The following is an 18,770-nucleotide window of genomic DNA, read 5'->3' as shown; positions in this document are numbered from 1 at the left end:
TATTTTTTTTAAGGCTGTTTTAGGACCAGTTGCACTGGATATGGCGCGGTCTACTGATGATCATACAACAATTCACTATGCCAGTCAAGTACTGACAATTGCAGTTTTGTCAATAATTCTGACTGCTCCAATTGGCGCAATCGCAATACAACATTTAGGCCCTGTTCTTTTAACAAGAAGCAAAAGAGAGGAGAGTGGTAATGAAGTTGGGCAGCCTCGTGGGCAGCAAAGTACAGAGCTGCAAATGATCAATTGAGTCTGCAGCCAGGTAGCTAATGGTACTTTGGTACTTATTCAATTCCAAGCCGCATGTGAATCAGTCGCACCTCAAATCGTAAAGGGGAGTAAAATGAAAGACTTCCATATGGTCCCTTCAAAACGGGCACTCGATTCTAAGCTAGACCCCTACTTTTGGGTTTCAAAATCAGAAGAATAGGTGCAGCTTAGAATAGGGTAAGTAAAGTACAGTATGTAGCTGCGTTATCAGTTTTTAGATTGATGTACTTATTATCATCATTTTAAAGTAAATTTTTAGAATTATTTTTCCCTTGGGAGAGAACAGTTAAAAAATTGTGATTTCTTGCTGTGATATCTTTTTTTTTTTTTTTTTTTTTAACTGTTCTACTTATATGTCTTTATTTTAAAAGAAAATTATTGGCTTGTAGGGTATCATTTTTCTGGAGAATGTTTACTTACTTTTAGCATCTATTATGATAGTGGTTACCACAACAGCCAAATTTTTCTGACTTTACTTGTATCTTTTCTATAGTTATAAGCTAAATGGTAAGTATGTAGTCTGACCAAAAATTGACTGACTAAAAAATGTTTTTCATGCTTGACTGATAAATGTACAGTTGTGCTTAGCAGGTATACATTAATAATTAAGAGATAAAACTAGTACTGTACATGTAACACAAGATCATATATATTTTAATTAGCTATAATAATTCTTTTAAAATTTTAACTATGCCAAGAAATCTTGGATAGAGATTAAAATTGATGATAGACACAATTAAAAAGAACATGGCGACAATCATTGTTTAACGGTTGTAGGGACTATCAATAAAACATGGGCCACAGAGATCTAGTATACCGTCTTTTTCAATGAGAATCTTCGCGGTGTTAGCACAGGCTTGTGCACAACTGGTGATGAAACTGCAGAGAAAATATTATTAATGATAAGGCAAGATAGAAAACTTTCAAATACTCTAACAAAGTTCTCCTTACTGGGCACCAATTTGTTTTCATCTGACGGTTCTTCATTTAAATTTGAAACTATATGAAGAGATCCACATCCTGATTTTCGTCTCTTCTGAAGTTTCCACAGTGCATATTGATTATCTGAAAGAAATCAAAATACTGCATCAAGAACACACACAGTTCCTTTACCTGCTAGTGAAGTTAATTGTAGTTCTTGAAGCTAAGTTCCCATTTCAAGTAGGTCAGACAAGGGATAAAAACTTACACATCTCAATAATATCAGCTTTGCTCTCAGGCACCTTGTTATTAAAATCTAAAGACATAAACATAGACAGACAAATTTTAATTACGCTGTCCAATAAAATGTAAATATTTTGTGATTTAAGAATTTATTAGAAACTTTATTTTACCTTGTTGTGTTGACGAGTCTTGTGGATGTGGCGTGTAAATCCCAGATGTATCCTGTATCTCTGTTTCCTTGACATTTGGTCTCAGTGACCCATCATCTTTGTGTCTAGTGCAGACAGAATTAAAGGGCAAAGAACTGTCATTGATTAGGATTCCATCAACTCCACCCCTCAAAGTTTTGCTATAAATTTTTCTGTGACACGTCTTTGAGGTATCACCTGTCCTTTTCTTCTTCAAATTGGTTCTCTCAGGAGAGGTGTGTTGGCCCCCATGAAGCACAAGATTACTTACAGGAATGTTTTCTGCTCCATTATTATCTGCAGTTTCCAGATTCCTTAATAAACTCTTTGCAGTTCTCTTTGAAATGAGAGAGCTACATGAGGAATTTCTTTCTTTGTTTTGATTTCCCTTTACCAACTGAAATCTTTTGGTACTACTAGTACTTGAATAATTCAGATTTTCAAGTGAAGTTAAAGTGTTGAGTTTGGACGGTGTGTGTTCACACCCACTCTCCACATCATTGAGTGTTGATTCTAGTCTCTTATATCTAAAGGTGTTTTCCGAGTTTTCACACTGTCCTAAATTTGATATTGATTCATCAACTTGGTTCTTGTTAAATTTTAGGATTTTATCCAAATTTTTACCTAATTTAGATGGGTTATCTGAATCTTCATTAGTGCTTTGACTACTCTGCTTGTTGCCAGATACGATAGCAGCACAGTCTTTGTCAATAACTCTACCTTCATTTTGAGCCAATTTATCATCAGAAACACTGTCTTCCTGTAGAAATGAAATTTTTTCTTTTCTGAGCTGTCTCAGTGATGTTTCTGGATCTATTTTGTATTTGGGGCTAAAGTCATCATCTGAGCTTTGACTACTCTGCTCGTCGTCAGATTCAATTGCAGCACAGTCTTTATCAATATCGCTGCCTTTCACTTGAGCTAATTCATCTTCAGAATTACTATCTTCCTGTAGTAATGATACTTTTCCTTTACGGAGATGTTTCAGCGATTTTCCAAATTCTTTTTTATTTTGAGGGCCAACTCCTTTATCAGATCTCTCACAACCATGTTCATCATCAGAGGCAGAGTCTTTCTGACTGCCTTCATCGCAGCTGACTTCATTATCAGAGCTCTCACTACCCTGTTCATCAGACGTAGTTGCACCAGCAGAGTCTTCCTCGCTGCCTTCATCATTATCTTTACTTGCAACTTGTGACACTTCATCTTCAGTGATACCAAGCTCTTGCAATAATGATACTCTGGCTTTTCTATACTCTTCGTCTGCAGACTTAAACTTTGGGTCAACTTTTATTTTTAAAAAATCAAGGAAACGTATTAGATATAAATTAAGATAAATCAATTAATAAATGATGACTCCAAAATTGAAGTTGTTTCTTTCCTACCAGCAAATGTTTCAAAAGAGATTTCTTCTGTGTCAGATTCCTCATGAAGAGAGTTGTGAACCTAATCGACAAAAAGTACAGTGAGACCATTTAAAGCAATCCAGTTGTATTTATATTTTATTTCATATTTTACCTTATTTTCGAGCTTCTCAAAGAAGCTGCTCCATTTAGAAATTCGATGTTTCATAGTGTCTTTTCTTAGTAATGGTGAATCGTTCATTTCAAGTTGCCTAAAATTAAATGAAATTGAATAATGAAGTAAAAATAATTTGGCGGAAGACATAAATTAAAACTGAAAACTACAACATATACTTTATACCGCCCGCTTACATGACAGTTCTAGGCATGGCGAAGATATATTTTATAAATAAGGAAGAAATTAAACAATTATTTTAGAATTCTTGAAAATAGATGTTTGAGGTGTTGGTGTTTGGGATTCTAAGCATCATTTCAGGCGTGCCGCTTCATGCATGGACTCCATGCTTAGGCTAATGCTTTCGCTTGATCAAACTTAAATAAATAATTCAAACAGTCAACCCAATTCAATTTCAAACTTTAAATTCAAACAATAATGAAGCAGCAACCGGTAAGCAGTTACAGCTAACAACACAACACACCTGGCAATAAGCAAGATTTAGGTATTCACAGAAAATAGAAATGCGTTTGTCAACTGTTCCGGTTCAACAAAAAAACAAAACATAAGCAGACGAGACGAGTAGTGTTGTCATTCTACGTTGACAAGGCACGGGCTTTTCGGACAAATCCAAAATGGTGGGTAGTTGAAATGGCATGAAATCTTCCCTCCGTTTTAAGGGGCGTAGGTGGTGACGGTGTTTCTTCGAAAGTCGTCGTGTTCGATCGCGTGTGATCCGACAGAATGGCGAAGAAGACTCAAAAGCGGGGTCGCCCCTTCAAGAAGAAGCGAGTGGCAAGTCGTGCCCCAACAGCCTCGGCCCCAGCGAAAGCTACTCGGGCAGTGACAGGTTCAAGTTCAGGGCCAGGGGCTGGTGTTGAGCCATGCCTCATCCCATGGCCCTCACTGCGACGGGTGTCCAGTGAGGCACTGCCTCGCATGGGAACAGTGAAAGAGTGTAAGGATGAGGAGGCGGGCATACGGATTCTTGGATGCGAGGATTTGGATGCTCTTCAGCTTGAGCTAGAAACTCTGCTCAGTTCTGTTGTGGTGCGCTTGTCTCAGATGAATGATCAGCTGACTGTTCTGAAAAGTTTGGAAACGGTTCCTTCGGGTAGGGGGCGTAAACAGCGCAAGACACGTGCTGTTATATCGGCCCCAGCTCCATCACCAGCTCCTACTCCACCCAATTCTGACGACAAGCTGTCAATAAGCCGGCCACCTGTCCAAGTCCCTATAAAGAAGTTGGGAAAAGTGCCACCCACTGCTCCATCTCCAAACTCTTCCCCACCTCCGTGCAAACGTTCAAAAATGCTTAAGAAAAGACCTGATGTTGCTCCTAAGACAAAGCCACGTGGTAAACAATTAGAGAAGGATTTTGTGTCACACAAATTCTGGAATGCCCTTGATCCGTATTGTTGCGATATCTCAAATGATACTTACAATGTAATCTGCGATACCCTGAGTCAAAATCAAACTGAGGTCCCATTATTGTATAACATACCTCCCCTAGGCGAGCATTTTACAAAAGAATGGGATTTGAAAAATTTAATGGAAAATCAGGATTCCTGCACTGCCTCTTCTTCGGCTTCTTCCCCGACAACATCTAACTCCCCTGTATCTCCTAATACTGCTCGTACCTCTGAGAGTATTGGCAGTGCAATTAGAAGGAAATTTCGGGAATGTTCTTTGGCCCTTAAGCGGACTCTTTGTACAAGTGCTGAGAGACTCCCTCCACCTGTGTCCCCTCCTCCAACACCAGCCACCAGTAAGCTGATGGCAGCCCTTTTGGGAGAAATTCCCCCTCCAGTTGTACCTTTACAGGAAAGCAAGGACAGTAATGTCATAGTAAAAGTTGAAAAAGAGGAAGATGACAAAACATCTTTGAAAACATCTCGCCCAAATTCTGTTAGTAGTTCAAGCACCAGCAGTGACATTCCACGAAAGCACCAAAGGAGGTGCTTGGACAGAAAGTTCCGTCTGGAGAAGGAGGCACTGGGGGAATTTGAAACTTCCAGTAGAAGTGTAGTTCCCTCTCAGAGTGTATTAGAAGAATTGAAAAGAACCCAAGCAGAACTGAAGTTAGTTGTGGACCATAACAGCTGTACCCTGGTAAATCTAACAAATATTATGGCCAAACAGTTCAAAATTCAAAATTTAAAGAGGAAGCTCCAAGAAGTTGATGACTCTGTCATTGACATTTATCACACTCGTACATCTGCTAAACTTGCCAAGCAAACAATTTCACAGGAAGATGTTGATCAGGCCTGGAAAACCCTGAAAGAAAGGGATCAAATTATCAGACAGATTGAATTTCTGGAGCATAAATGGAACTCAAAAACAGAGAGCTAGTACTGTTGTTTTTTTTCTTTGTAATGGTTTTAGTTTTTTCCATGCAAGTTTGGCACTTAAATTCAACTGTCATAACACCCGAGAGTTTTGAGCAAACTGTTAAATTTTTGGTGCAATTTTTAACTGTAAATTTCTTGATTCAACATTATTCTTGTATTCATTTAAATTGGATTCGTTGTGTCTCGTGATAATTCCAAAGTATAGGTAGTGGACCTTCATTGAATTATAGCGTCTAAAACTTTATGTGTCTAGTATGTTGTGTGTGCGTTATATTTTTTTTTTTGTATAAATGTCCTTATGGCTGATGAGGATGCAGATATGTGAGAACAACCCTAGATGTAGCTTATCTCTTTGTACCTTAAATTCGTTTCTCATGTAACTCATTCTTCTCTCTCATAATTTTTTTTTAATACTGTAGTAACTTTGAGCTTTACTTTTGTGCCATTGTTAAAGATATCTACGGGTTACAAAACTTCACTCTGTTTGAAGTACTTTGTTATGAATGGCATTGTTCTTTTATTTCCTTTGTTATTTCTTATCTCATATGGATTAGGACTAGCAATTTAAAATTGCTCATGTAAAGTACAAGTTACAACTTTTTTCTATCTGCATTTTATTCTACTCATTCTCATCTCATGCAATAAGTGAGAAATCTAAGTTGTTTTTTTTGTTGTTGTTTGTTTTGTTTCTTTATTTTTGTCTATCTCCAGGGTGAGGGAAGATTAATTTCTCCTTTCCAAGCAAGAAAATTGTCTTGTGTACTTTTACAAAATAATTGTTGCAAAATGCTGCCTTATTTCTTTTATTTATCCGAAGCTTTTGTGAAAATTGGCTTAGGTTTTTATGTTGTTGCATTAAAAATGTGTTCTAGTGTCATGTGGAAACAAAAATTTTGCACAATATTATTTATCATATATGTTTTATGGGGTATATTAGGTATAAGCATTCCACCTAAAAGAGTTGAGGTTGTATTGATTTTTGCTCAATTGGAGAAGAAAGATATTGTCAGCTCTCACTTAATTTTGTCTAGTCAAACTTGATCTTGCTGATTGTACAATTATCAGAGACGTTTGTTTGGGCATTGGATAGGAGTGAAAAATCTGACAGTGTCACCTATTTGGTGGTGTGCAGTTATGTTTGCTTATGTACCTGTAACTCTATTACAAAAATAAAAAATATCTATGTTATCATAATTTTGGTTCTTCTTTACTCCTATTCCTGTGTTATCATTGGTGTTCTTTCAAAAATTTGTTATTAAATCGGTTGCATCGATGTTACAAAACTTAACTGAGACCTCAGGAGATGAGATATGTTAAGGATTCAGAGAATGAAGTGCTCTCTTGAATAAATTCAGTTTACATCAGATTATCAGAGAAATGATGTAATGGCACTACTGCAGAGCAAGAGGTACATCTTGTGACTAAGTAGCTGGCATACCATATTTCTAATGGGATGAACAACTAAGAAATGTAGAACAAAAAATATGTTACTCAACTCCTAAATTTTCTGTTTTTAGCATGGAAGACTCAAGGTGAAGACAACCAAGGAGCAGGAGGAGGAGAAGCGACAGAAACGTGCTCAGAAAGTCAAGCAGTACAGAGCGGCATTTGGCAGGATTGTTGAAAAGGTAACGGACCCCAAAACAAAACAAAAATAAAGAAACTTTAATGTGTTTAATTTTTGATAAAAACAAACAAACTTGTGAAAACTATGTTTTTTAAAATTATAATTATTATAGAGGCAAGCGGGTGAAAAGGATGAGGAAGGACTTCAAATCTCTCAGCAAATCTTAGAAATGATTCCCGATATCCACTCGTTATGGAACTACCGAAGAGAAATTTTGGAACACCTAAAGGAGGTTGTGTGAGTAGTTCCTGTCGTGCCTGCTATTCTAGGACTTTAAATGGCTGACCAGTTCATTTGTTTACCCACTTAAGTTTTGCGTGTTGCAATCCTGAGCAGGAGTGAGGATGAGCTGCAGAGGCGCTTGGAGTCGGAGCGTTTCCTTACTGAGACGTGCCTTCGTGCCAATCCCAAGTCCTACTGCGCCTGGCACCACCGTTCCTGGACCATGGACCACATGCCCCGCCCGGATTGGCAGCGAGAGCTCACCCTTTGCACTAAATTCCTCAGCCTGGACGAGCGCAACTGTGAGTACAGTCAATTCTCGTTAGTGCGACGCCCGGATACAACGATTACCCCGTTATAACGATTTTTTTCCGTTGTCCCATGTCATTTGCATGCTTTTGTATGCTAAAAATCCCGTGTATAGCGAATCCCGTTTATAACGAAAAACCCCTTAGAACGACGGGTTTGGGGCGTCCCTAACGAAAATTTTTACCGGATTGAACGATTTTTAGTGCAAACTCGCCCGACTTATGGGCTAAAACGGGTCGCTCGAACCTGGATAAACAGTGCCAACTACATAATTGTACAAAGGAACCGTAGTACATGATATTGGGTTAGAATATAAGCCATTGAATCAAAGTGTAAAATATTTTTACTGTACCGGGTGTTGCATAAAAGACACAGGTGCGGGCGGGTTTGCCTACCCAAGGGGCTATGGCGCCTTACGGGCAGAGCGGGTAGGCACGCCCGCCCGCACCTGTGTCTTTTATGCAACACCCGGTACAAACAGTTCAAAATTTACAATAGAATATTGTACAATAGAGTAATGTAACAGCCAACATACTGTCAAGTAATAACATGACCTAAATTTAAGATTTGGTAAAGAAGTCACTTATTTTGAAACATCACAAGGGCTAACTTTTCTATGGAAATTCGGGGTATGCTTAGTGTAATAAATGTATAAGGCACTGTTTAATAGCTTATGGTAGCTTACACGTACTAAAACTCTGCTAAATTGTCGGTTTTCCCGGATACAACGATTTTTCACCAAAAAAACGGTAAAATCGTTATAACGGGGAAATCCGCTACTACGATTTCCCCGTTATAACGATTTGGTCCCCTGTTGCCCGCTGAGTCGCACTAACGAGAATTGACTGTACTATAGTATCTCTTGGACAGAATTTTCAAAGTATGAAAATTCTATTCGAAAAACATCCCGTTTGAACCCACCGCATATCTCAACCCGTGACAACTTTGCAGTCCACTGCTGGGACTACCGGCGCTTCGTGGTCCGCCGTGCTCAGGTTCCGGCACAGAAGGAGCTGGACTTCACGGACGAGAAGATCGCCGTCAACTTCTCCAACTACTCATGCTGGCACTACCGGAGCAAACTTCTGCCCGTGGTGCAGCCCGACCCGATGGGTGTGCGCCCTGTCACGGAGGCCAAACATAAGGAGGGTAAGAGTTCGACCGCGCGTACTTTCAGGTCGGTGATTCGCGTTTCACCTCTAACATTTCTTCTCGGCTTTTGGCCTGCAGAGCTGGAGCTGGTGCAGAACGCGGCTTTCACGGACCCGACAGACCAGAGCGCGTGGTTCTACCAGCGCTGGCTGCTGGGGCGCAGTCGCCCCTGCCAGGCCATTACCCGCGCCCTGCTCTCGACGGGGAGGTGCTTGGCGACCCTGGTGCACCCAATCCGCGCGCCGCTCGGTCTCCAGTTCCTGATTGGGGCCGGGAGGGAACCTCTGGCAGGAACGTGGCGAACCGCTGATGGGCAGTCTTCCAGCAGTGTGTGGGTGGGTAACACACACGTACCACGAACCAGCCCATGAATCCTCGTCCGTGTTTCTCAAATTCGTTCGGCAGTTAAGCTTGTTGCTGGTTTAAATTTTTTTACATTACAATCTCTTTTCAATTCGGCAAATTACGGGAGCTCGGCGCCTGCGAGACCCGGGGTAGGCCAACCCGCAGTACGCGCATGCACTGCAGGCAAGATGTTGCCTACCTACCAGGCGCCATGAGAGCTTGCGTCGGCCTAACTTTGCAGTTTCGTAGCGGCGAATGACGGACGTACTTTCTGGACGATCCTAACACTGCCCACCGTCCCTCTCTCGCAGGTGTTCACGCCGACATTGCCACTGCCCCAACCGTTGCCCGGGCCTGTGTACCTCGGGCTGGATGTGGACGGGCACAGCGTCACCGCGGAGCTCGAGGTGTCCGCCGACGGCTTGAGCGCGCTGCTCGCCGTGGCCCCAGACTTTGGCGCGCCCCTGTCTCCGGCCCTGTCCTCGGTCATGCTGGAGGAGTTGGACGCGTGCAAGCAGCTGCTCGAGTTCGACCCTGATAGCAAATGTGAGTGGCGGGGGTTGTTGCGAGTATAGGTTCTAATCCCAGTGCCGCCCGGGTCGGCCGACTGACAAACGGCTACGGTGTTGCAGGGACGTTGCTCACGACGGTGCTGCTGATGCAAACCATCGACCGCCACGTGTACGAGGCAGAGACTATGCACACCTTGGACGAGCTGGTGGAGCTGGACTACCAGCGCGCCAACTACTACAGGGACCTGAGTAAGGATTTGGTCGCAGCACCTCTCCCATTCTGCGACACCGTGCGTCCACCATGTGATCCTTATCTGTTACCTTTTCGAATGCCTGCCAGGGAGTCGTCTTCTGGTCGAGTACACCTTAGAGCGCCAACGGGGTGACGTCGTGGACCTCACCGGGTTGTCGCTGACTGCCCTCTACCACGCGCCCCTGCTCGCCCTCGTGAAGACCCTTATCCTCAATGACAACCACCTGCGAAGGCCCCTCTCCCACCTGGCCGCTCTTCAGTGTTGCGAGGTAAACTCCATTTTTGTTGCACTTGTAGAAAATATAATATTCAATGAGCGCAATTTTGTATAAACTGACACCACAATTATTGGTTTTAGTCTCTGTCGCTGGACCGGAATGAGGTGTCCTCCCTTGCTGGGTGGCCGGCTATGCCTAGTTTACGCAGCCTCTCGCTACGGGAAAACGCCCTGGATGATTTGGAGTGTTTGGCAACCTTGTCTGCCTGTCCCTGCTTACAAATCCTCGACCTTAGAGGCAATCCTGTTGCTAAGGGAGACCAAAAAGAATTCCAGAAGAAGGTGCTTGCGATCCTGCCTAGCCTGAGCACACTCAATGGAGAGCATATCTAGCCCGCGCTACCAAAACTAGTATCAACACTAATTTATAAGACTAATTTTCAAATTGCCTCTACTGTATTTTTTTGTAATAATAATTGCATTCCTGTTCTACCGGTGGTGACCGAAAAGCTCCGTCTTCCTTGTAGATGTACTGTACCGCATGCACGTGCTCGGGCGGGTTTGCATATCCTCTTAAACCATGGCCGCGTGGCTCCGAGTATGCTACCCGCCCAAAACGTGTGTTTTCGGTACAGTATATCTGAATTGGATGAGGAGGATTTTAAGCCACCTGGTACCTGTGATTTGTTAAGGATATTTATCGAGGGATATCGCTGAGGCATATGCCATAAGTCATCAGTACACATGTTATTTTCTATCACTGTAGTGATTTAGGGTAGTGTGAAATTTAAAACCACCACACGGCTTGTGGTTCCTAATTACAATAATTGTATTTTTCCAAACTGTTCATTGAACTATTGAATAAAAATCTGAAAGCAAAGACCGAAGTGTGCAGATGTAAGGAATCAGCTGGGGGTGGCCGAAGGGCTGCAGAAGAGGCAAGGGCGGGGGTCGGACGTGATCTGGGCGGCGCGCCCACAGCGCCGCGGCCTCAGCCCTGCCAGTCTGTCCCGAGCGCGCTGCCGGGTTCTAGCGTGGACCAGCGGGACGGCGGACTGTTCGTCACGGGCACCTCCCCGTCGTCGACGAGGAAGTGGCTGTCAAAAGAGGCCGGGCCGGGCGCGAGGAGCGTCGTGCCTCTCGAGGAGAACAGTGCAGCAGGGCACCTGCGTGTGACCAGTACCAGTCTGAGGTGAACGCTGCGACGTTCAGGGCAGCTCGAGCCGGGCGAGCCGCCGCGTCCGTACCCGTCCCCCGTCCTGGTTCTCGAGGTGAGATCCACATGGCCGGGCCTTTGAGGGTGGTCGAAGGCGGTTGGCGAGAGCGCGGGGGTGGCCTGGGGGGTGGCCCGGGCAACACCCTCTGCCGCAGCGCCGCGGCCGGGCGCTCTAGGGCTTCCCTCTCGGAGGCGGGCAAAGCCTCCCCGAGGCCGGCCTACTGTACTCGATCACGATCCATTTCGCCAACTCGAATGGAAAGTTCGTGACATTGGGCAGGAGAGTGGCAGGACTGTGGGCCATAAGCGGGCACCCTCTAAGTGACACGGAACCGACGTGGGGCGACCCCCGCCCCGCGCCTCGTGCCATGCGTTCCCCGCGCCGCCGGGAGCAGCGGGAGCCCAGCAACTTGGGACGACCGCCACGAGGTTGTCTCCCGGGTGCGCGACGACGGTGGTCAGCCAGCTGCGCTCCCGAAAGTCGACAAACGTCATTGCGCTTACCGCATCTGCAGGCTCTGGTGGTTCTTGTGGCCGAGCGGGCACGGGCGCCGCAGTGTGAGCAGGGCAACACAAGGCGGCTGGCGCGTTGCCCGACCCGGGCCCGGCCCTGCGCTGACCCGACATGTGTTGGACCCGGGACCCGTTCGGTGTATGGGATCCATGTGGAGACGATTTGCGCGTTTCGTTTTACAGGAGGTTTTGCGCTTATTTCTATCGTCGAGCTATATCTGCCCACAGGATCCTGGAAAGGGCGAGCGGGCTGCACCGGCCACGGACGCACCATGCGTTGGAAACGCCCCCGCCAGGTCCCCTGCTCCAGACACGACTCTGCCTGGTGGACTTGGGTGGAATAACATTATTCCATTCACCTTTGCGTTCAATTTGACGTGCAGCTGTGATAAGTGATACGATACGAGAAACTGCAGTGTTAATTGCGGGTAAATAACCAAAATACGGTTGTTGCCGTTGAGACGTGCGTTTCCCGGACGCCTCTGCTTCAAGAGAGCGACGTCGACGCTGTGTGGGCACAGTTGTATCTTCAATTTATTTCTTCCACCAGGTGAGCCATTCCGTATGATTGTTCTGCAACATCCATACTTTTCCACATGGGCGTGTTAAGTTGTGCTCACGCGAATACGCGCAAGCCTATCTTTACACGCCCTTTTTCGACAGGTGCATCCTATACACATGTCCCTTGTCACACGAGGGTCGTCATCATATCCTTAACAGATCTCTGTTGGCATACTACCACGTCCGCCGTCACCCCACGAGACGCGTCCCGAAGTGAAAGGTCAAACTCTACTTCCCGACCATCGCCTCCTCCCACCCCCCTCGTGTGCCAAGAGACGTAGTACATTTCTTCCTGGCCAACGTCTGTAACGCACCGATCTGGGGGATTATTAAGTCTGCTGCTGGCGGTGTGGCCGCGGTCGTGGTGCGGGTTGGGTTGCACAAGGGCGGCAGGTCCGCGGGGCGTGGTGGGGCGGGGCGGGCTTCGACCCCATTGTCTGCCGGCGCGGGGCGTGCCAAGTGGACGGCAGGTCATGCACTTGGACCGCCGCGGACCGCCCGGGACCGCCGCACCACCCTCTTGGCATTTGAAAATGAATTTGGCGGTGTATAGTACACGGCTTCTCGCCACCCGCCCCCGCAGCTCGATTCATCCCGAGCGAGTGCGGGCGGGGCGCCGCTCTTGACCTTGGCCGAGGCGAGCTTGGGGCTGGTCAAGGAGAAACGCTGGGGTGGGGCACCTCTTCATACACCGTCCATCACGCCGGCCCGGTATTCGAACCCACGACCCTCTCAGACTATCTGGCCTGAACAGCACTCTGCTTTGGGGAGGCGTGTGCGGGCGTGCGTGCGGGATTCGCTTCAGCTTCAGCTTCGCGCACCTGCCGCCGCGCCTCGCGCCCGCGCCCCTGCACCGCTTCAAAGTTGCGTCGACGCCAGGCTAGAGTGACAAGTGGCAGAGGGAAAAGACTCGGCGCATTGTGCTCTATTCCTGTGGAGCCAAGCGCCTTTGGCAAAGCGCCCCCGCGGACCGCTTCGGTATCGGGGCGGGGCGGCCAGTGTCAGCGTACAACGGCCACCTTCGGCTCTGCGCAGGATGCCCCAGCAGGGCGTTGACGGGGGTGGCGCCCCGGCGCCCGGCACCCGGAGGCCCTCCCTGAGGAGGCTCTCGATGAGGAGGCGCTCTTCGGCGGGCACCCCGACGGAGAAGGCCACCTACTCCTTCCTCGGCAACCAGACGCTGACGCCGCGCGCCGTCGCCCGGCTCTCCCTCGCCCACGTCGAGGCCGGCGCGCTGGTCGGCGGGCCCGGGGCCGGGCGGGGCGCTCGCGGCGGCTGGGACAACCAGCTCGACTTCCTCTTCTCCTGCATCTCGGTGTCCGTGGGCCTCGGCAACGTCTGGAGGTTCCCCTACCTCTGCTACAAGAACGGCGGAGGTGAGCATGCTGGTGCTGCGCGGGTTCGACTCCCGACCCGACGCGGCCCTGTAGTTGGGCTCGACTGCTGTCAGCCAAGGGTGCGAGAAAGAGGGGTGCAAGGAGGGCGGGCCCAACACCTACACGAAGTACTGTCTCATAAGCACTCGTGGTGACTGGCGCGGGCCCGCCCTCCCTGAGCCAGCCACCTGCAGCGGTTGTCAGCCTGCCATGCTGTTGATACTATGCCGCATGCCAGGCGTGCACCTCGGTTGCCTACCCGCATGGCGCTCGCACTCGATACCGCTAGTGCTCAACGACAAGTAACACCATCTTTGTCTTTCCGTCCCACAGGGACATTCCTGCTCACGTACTTCGTCGCCATGGTGTTCTGCGGCATCCCCATGTTCTTCCAGGAGGTGGCCCTGGGCCAGTACCTCGGTGCGGGGGGGATGACCCTCGTCGGCACACTGTGCCCCATCCTCAGAGGTACGCTTGGCGGGAATAACTCGCCGCGTTCGCTAAAGACCAGAGACCACTAGGTTTGCCAAGGAGCAAAACGTGGTTCAGTTCCTATGCACTAGTTTTCTTTGGCATTTGTAGCAATGTTTTGATAGCGGAGTGAGTTTCCTGAGCGGCACACTGTCTGGTCGCAGGTACGGGCTACGCCACCATGGCGATCGTGTTCCTGCTGGACGTGTACTACTGCGTGATCGTGGCCTGGACGCTGTTCTACCTCATCGCCACGTTCACGGTGCTGCCCGGCTTGCCGTGGGAGTCGTGCGGCAACTGGTGGAACTCGGAGCAGTGCTCGCGTGGCGTGGGCGGCGCCAACCGGAGCCTGGACTTGTCGGGCCCGTCGTCGGCGGCGCTGACAGACGGGTCCGGCGACGGGGACCTGCTCACCGCCCTGGGGAACCAGACCCTGCGCCGCAGCACGCCCGTGGAGGAGTTCTGGGAGTAAGTCCTCGGCGGAATCAGGCCCAAGCGCCGTCAAAAGTCGATTGACGTCGACGTCGTCGTGTCGACGTGAATTGCCTGAATTGGCGGTGACGGTGACGTGGTTGTGCGGCAGCCGGCGCGTGCTGCAGCTGAGCGCGGGCCTGGACGAGCTGGGCGGCATGCAGTGGGAGCTGCTGGGCTGCCTGCTGCTGGGGTGGCTTCTCGTCTACCTCATCATCTGCCGAGGCCTGCACCAGAGCGGCAAGGTGAGTGTTTCGTGTTTATTGGGAATCGATGTACTCCGTGAATCAAACAGAAAATATCAGAAAATATTTTAATGTGATCCGCGCTATTTTACCAAGCTCGTAAAGAAGGGGAAGAGTTTATTCGGTGGATAAAATGTTTGTGGTACACCTGACAACTTGTTCTCTACTCATTGCCATCTCCCTTGGTGCTCCCGGACAGATCGTGTGGTTCACCGCGCTCTTCCCGTACGCCATCATGCTGGTGCTCGCCGGGCGCGCCGTCACCCTCCCCGGTGCCGTCGACGGCCTCGTGTTCCTTCTGGTGCCGGACTGGTCCTCCCTGCTGTCGGCCGGGCCGTGGATCGACGGCGCCACGCAGATCTTCTTCTCGTACTCGATCGGCGTGGGCACGCTGCCCGCGCTCGGCTCCTACAACGCCTTCCACCACAACTGTCACAAGTGAGGGGGTCGCGGATCCGCGCGTTTTGATTTTAAAGAAGCGCGCGCTCAGCGCTTGCGGACTTCCGGTATCGAGTTGACGACGCTTTTGTCCCCAGGGACGCCATCATCACGTGCGTGGTCAACAGCCTCACGTGCCTGCTGGCGGGCGGCATCACCTTCTCCATCCTGGGCTACATCGCGCACGTGCAGGGCAAGGACGTGTCCAGCGTGGTGTCCAGCGGCCCGGGGCTCGTGTTCATCACCTATCCGGAGGTGGTGCAGCTGCTGCCCGGCGCCCCGGCCTGGGCCTTCATCTTCTTCTTCATGCTGCTGGTACGGTCCTCGACGGCGGCCCCCTTTCGCCGTCCTGGGACGTGTCGCCGCCGCCGCCCCGCCCCTCGTCGACATGCAGTGAATGATTTTCTGTTGTCCTGGACAGATCCTGGGCGTGGACAGCGAGTTCTGCAACGTGGAGTCGTTCGTGACGGGCATGGTGGATAAGTGGCCGGAGCAGCTGCAGCCCCGCCGGAAGCTCTTCACCCTGGCCGTGTGCTCGCTCATGTTCCTGCTCGCGATCCCCATGGTGACGCAGGTGGGCCTGCTCGACCAGTCGGACCGAATCAAAAACCTATGGATGAATATTTCTTTCCGTCGGACCAAATAATCACGCATAACTCTTCACCTCTTCCCCTTCCTAGGGCGGCATGTACATCTTCCAGCTGATGGACATGTACGCCGCGTCCGGGATCTCGCTGCTGTGGGTGGCGCTGTTCCAGACCGTGGCCGTCTCGTGGGTGTTCGGCGTCGACCGCTTCGCCCTGTGCGTGCGCGAGATGACCGGCGTGAGGCCCGGCCCTTTCTGGCGCCTGTGCTGGCTCGTGCTCGCCCCTGCGGTCATGCTGGTCAGTCCTGCAGCCCCTGGAGCAACACCTTGAACACTGCAGTCCTGTGTATGTATGTACGACGAGCACTATGTATAAACTGCCCACAGGTCATCTTCCTCTGGTCCGTGGTGCAGTACCTCCCAATGCGCTACGGCGACTACGACTACCCGGGCTGGGGCGAGGCCGTGGGGCTGCTGATCTCCTGCGCGTCCATGCTCTGGATCCCCGGCTACGCCGTGTACTACATGCTCGCGACCAAGGGAACTTTTGCGGAGGTGAGCGTCGTGCCGGGGACGGGGCCTACCTTTCTTTAAATGAATAATCGTTTTCGTTTTGACCTCCCGTTTTCAAGACTTGGTCGGTCGCTGGGAAGTATGGGGGGCTGGTAGAGGCTGAGCGGTGATTCTCGTGTTTTGGTCTCTCGCAGCGCCTCGCGCAGGGCCTCACCGCGGAGGTGAAGCCCAACCTGGAGCGGCGGCCCACCCTCGTGCTGGAGAGGTCGCCCCTTGCGTCACCGACTCATCAGCAGGGGTCGCCCTCGGAAGCGCCCGACTGCAAGGCCGTGCTGCTGTGACGAGTGGGGCGTCGTCGTGAGATATCGCGACACCGTGTGTGTCTCTCTCTGTGTGTGTATGAGTGTGTGCGTAATCGCAATACTTCAACAGGACTATTTCTAGCGATTACCGCACGAGTGAGAATCTGGTCGTTTGTTCATAGTATTAAGCGTTTGATGATTCCAATATATTTTTTCTCTCCATTCTTTTTTTGTAATAAAACGGGCAATAAAATCACCATTTCCGAAATAAGGTGTCCGCAGCCCAGGCTGAACGAAATTGGTCGCGGGTCCTTACCTTTCTCCGCACATCACGCACTGCACAGCAGCGCCACCTCCCGGCTCGCATGCACAAGCCTGCACCTCCGTCCGTCTCGGCGCCGCGCCGGTCCGGTAGTGGTCGCCGCGCCGTGCCGTGCAGGGCTGCGGCCCGACAGGTCTCGCACTATTTTTAACCCATTCAAAACAGCAGCGGCGGCGGCGGCGGCGCTCGCTCCTCGTGGTGGTGGCGCGACGCGTACGCAGCGTACGCAGCACTGCGCCCCGCCGCAGGTGCGTGTGTTGGTGCGTCCCAGTCAATAGAGGTTCATGTAAAAACGGGTGACGTGAAGGTGTGAAGTTGTCGCATCCCATCCTACTCACTCACTCTGTCAACCCCGGTGGTGGCGGCGGGTGGCGGCGGCCGGCCGCAGTGTGGAGGGGGGAAAGGGCTTATCTGCCCTCGGCGGCGCGGCGGCGTGGACAGCTACGCTACGCAGCACAACGCACCGCACCGCGCAGAGGAGAGCGCCTTGGCCGGCGCTGTGTCGCAGGCAACTCCAACCCGCCGCGACCCTCTCTCTCTCTTATTTTGGGCGGTTTTTTATCTATCTCGTTTGTTCGCGGTTCCTTAACCTCCCGCGCGATACCCGGCGGGCGCCGTCACGTTGGCAGTCCTGCCGCATTGTCTGGGCCGGCGGGGCCGGCGGCTCGCCTGTTGGTGGCGGCAACCTGGTGAGGCGACCGCCGAGGCGTCGAGCCGTCATTTCTTCTGTTGACAAAGAGCGACGGACGCCCCGCCGCCATGGGTGAGACACCCGCCGACACTGACGCCACGGTCGGCGTCGTAGAGACCATCTTCTCGACCAGGGCCAAGCCCTTCCCCTGCCCCGTCGACGGCAAGATCGAGACGGTGCAGTTCTTGGAGGGGGCGAGCGGCGTCGTCTCGCTGGTTGGTGAGTCTAATGGCTGCATGACTTGCTTTGTGTCACCCAGACGCGTCCAAGACGCTGCTTTGTTCTGATCCGACCCACATTTATTGCCCTTCATTATCTGATGTCAATGGTAGCCTTCGTATCATGTGTTTCCTCGTTTCATGTTATCACAAATTTTCGGTGCTACTCAGCTCTAACAGCATAGTGGAAAACGCACTTTGGCCTGGAGTTTCACGTTCTGTAGCTTAGAATCCTAAAACGTGACAATCAAATGGCGTGGAAACGTTATTGCTTCGTCGTCTCACGCTAATATCGTTCCGGGTGTTGAAGGTGTCGATTAGAATCTTTATTTGTGAGTGGGTGCTTGCGTAATACGGACGCCGTACGCCCCGCCCAGCCGGACCGGCGGCGCACCAGCAGGGGGCGGAAGGGTTGACAGTAACACGATACGTGTTGGGACGGCCACCCCCACAGGAGGGGGTGCTGAGGCCCGGTGAACGAACACGGGCCGTGAACGCGTGATCGAACGGCCCCTCTTGTGATCGAACGGGCCCCATTACCTCTTATTGCGCGTTCGCTGCCCCGTTCGCCCATCACTTCGTTCGATTGTTCTCTGACTTTGTTCCCGAAAGCCCCCCTTCCTAGGGCGGCATGTACATCTTCCAGCTGATGGACATGTACGCCGCGTCCGGGATCTCGCTGCTGTGGGTGGCGCTGTTCCAGACCGTGGCCG

At 50.1% G+C, this 18,770-nt stretch overlaps 6 protein-coding genes across 8 annotated transcripts in view; 5 read left to right on the top strand and 1 right to left on the bottom strand.

Annotated features, from left to right (window-relative positions):
- LOC113209671 (sodium/hydrogen exchanger 9B2-like) overlaps positions 1-1,614 on the top strand; it is a 4,286-nt gene extending 2,672 nt beyond the window's left edge. For both annotated transcript variants that reach the window (XM_052273493.1, XM_052273486.1), the window contains one exon: positions 14-1,614. In XM_052273493.1, coding sequence (XP_052129453.1) covers positions 14-256 — 243 coding nt within the window. In that variant the 3' untranslated portion in view covers positions 257-1,614. The remainder of the gene's footprint in view (positions 1-13) is intronic.
- On the bottom strand, positions 899-3,759 carry LOC113209694 (clumping factor A-like). Of its 2 annotated transcripts, XM_052273471.1 has the most exons (8): positions 3,631-3,759; positions 3,344-3,523; positions 3,147-3,243; positions 3,014-3,074; positions 1,611-2,915; positions 1,466-1,513; positions 1,228-1,341; positions 899-1,155 (listed from the first exon to the last, which is right to left on the bottom strand). In XM_052273471.1, exons 2-8 carry the CDS (start codon positions 3,358-3,360, stop codon positions 1,085-1,087), a joined length of 1,713 nt encoding a protein of 570 aa, XP_052129431.1. In that variant the 5' UTR covers positions 3,361-3,523; positions 3,631-3,759; the 3' UTR covers positions 899-1,084. The 2 variants fall into 2 exon arrangements, with proteins under 2 accessions (XP_052129431.1, XP_052129428.1); XM_052273468.1 differs by lacking the exon at positions 3,631-3,759 and having other exon boundaries at positions 3,344-3,622.
- Positions 3,673-11,017, top strand: LOC113217086 (geranylgeranyl transferase type-2 subunit alpha). The gene is made up of 10 exons (XM_052273480.1): positions 3,673-3,784; positions 7,015-7,125; positions 7,237-7,361; positions 7,461-7,648; positions 8,607-8,804; positions 8,886-9,142; positions 9,464-9,698; positions 9,785-9,913; positions 10,005-10,186; positions 10,276-11,017. The coding sequence occupies exons 1-10, from the start codon at positions 3,782-3,784 to the stop codon at positions 10,525-10,527; spliced, it is 1,680 nt and encodes a 559-aa protein (XP_052129440.1). The 5' UTR covers positions 3,673-3,781; the 3' UTR covers positions 10,528-11,017.
- Positions 3,891-6,691, top strand: LOC113209689 (transcriptional adapter 3-A-like). The gene has a single exon (XM_026427344.2). It carries the CDS (start codon positions 3,891-3,893, stop codon positions 5,496-5,498), a length of 1,608 nt encoding a protein of 535 aa, XP_026283129.1. The 3' UTR covers positions 5,499-6,691.
- Positions 11,018-11,081: 64 nt separating the features above from the next.
- LOC113209559 (sodium- and chloride-dependent GABA transporter 1-like) lies at positions 11,082-17,321 on the top strand. The gene is made up of 12 exons (XM_026427139.2): positions 11,082-11,405; positions 12,092-12,413; positions 13,460-13,800; positions 14,134-14,268; positions 14,436-14,739; positions 14,855-14,987; positions 15,187-15,425; positions 15,524-15,740; positions 15,847-15,999; positions 16,106-16,309; positions 16,399-16,566; positions 16,719-17,321. The coding sequence occupies exons 3-12, from the start codon at positions 13,461-13,463 to the stop codon at positions 16,863-16,865; spliced, it is 2,040 nt and encodes a 679-aa protein (XP_026282924.1). The 5' UTR covers positions 11,082-11,405; positions 12,092-12,413; position 13,460; the 3' UTR covers positions 16,866-17,321.
- Positions 17,322-17,463: 142 nt separating this feature from the next.
- LOC113209237 (glycolipid transfer protein) overlaps positions 17,464-18,770 on the top strand; it is a 2,845-nt gene continuing 1,538 nt past the window's right edge. Inside the window, exon 1 of the mRNA XM_026426661.2 lies at positions 17,464-18,058. Within this exon, the coding sequence (XP_026282446.1) occupies positions 17,908-18,058 (151 nt within the window). The 5' untranslated portion in view covers positions 17,464-17,907. The remainder of the gene's footprint in view (positions 18,059-18,770) is intronic.

This window comes from Frankliniella occidentalis, unplaced genomic scaffold (assembly GCF_000697945.3).
Source record: "Frankliniella occidentalis isolate FOCC.00 unplaced genomic scaffold, Focc_3.1 Scaffold7, whole genome shotgun sequence".
In the NCBI taxonomy this organism is placed as follows: Eukaryota; Metazoa; Arthropoda; class Insecta; order Thysanoptera; family Thripidae; genus Frankliniella; species Frankliniella occidentalis.
Note: the sequence above shows the minus strand (reverse complement) of the source record. Positions and strands in the feature narration are given on the sequence as shown.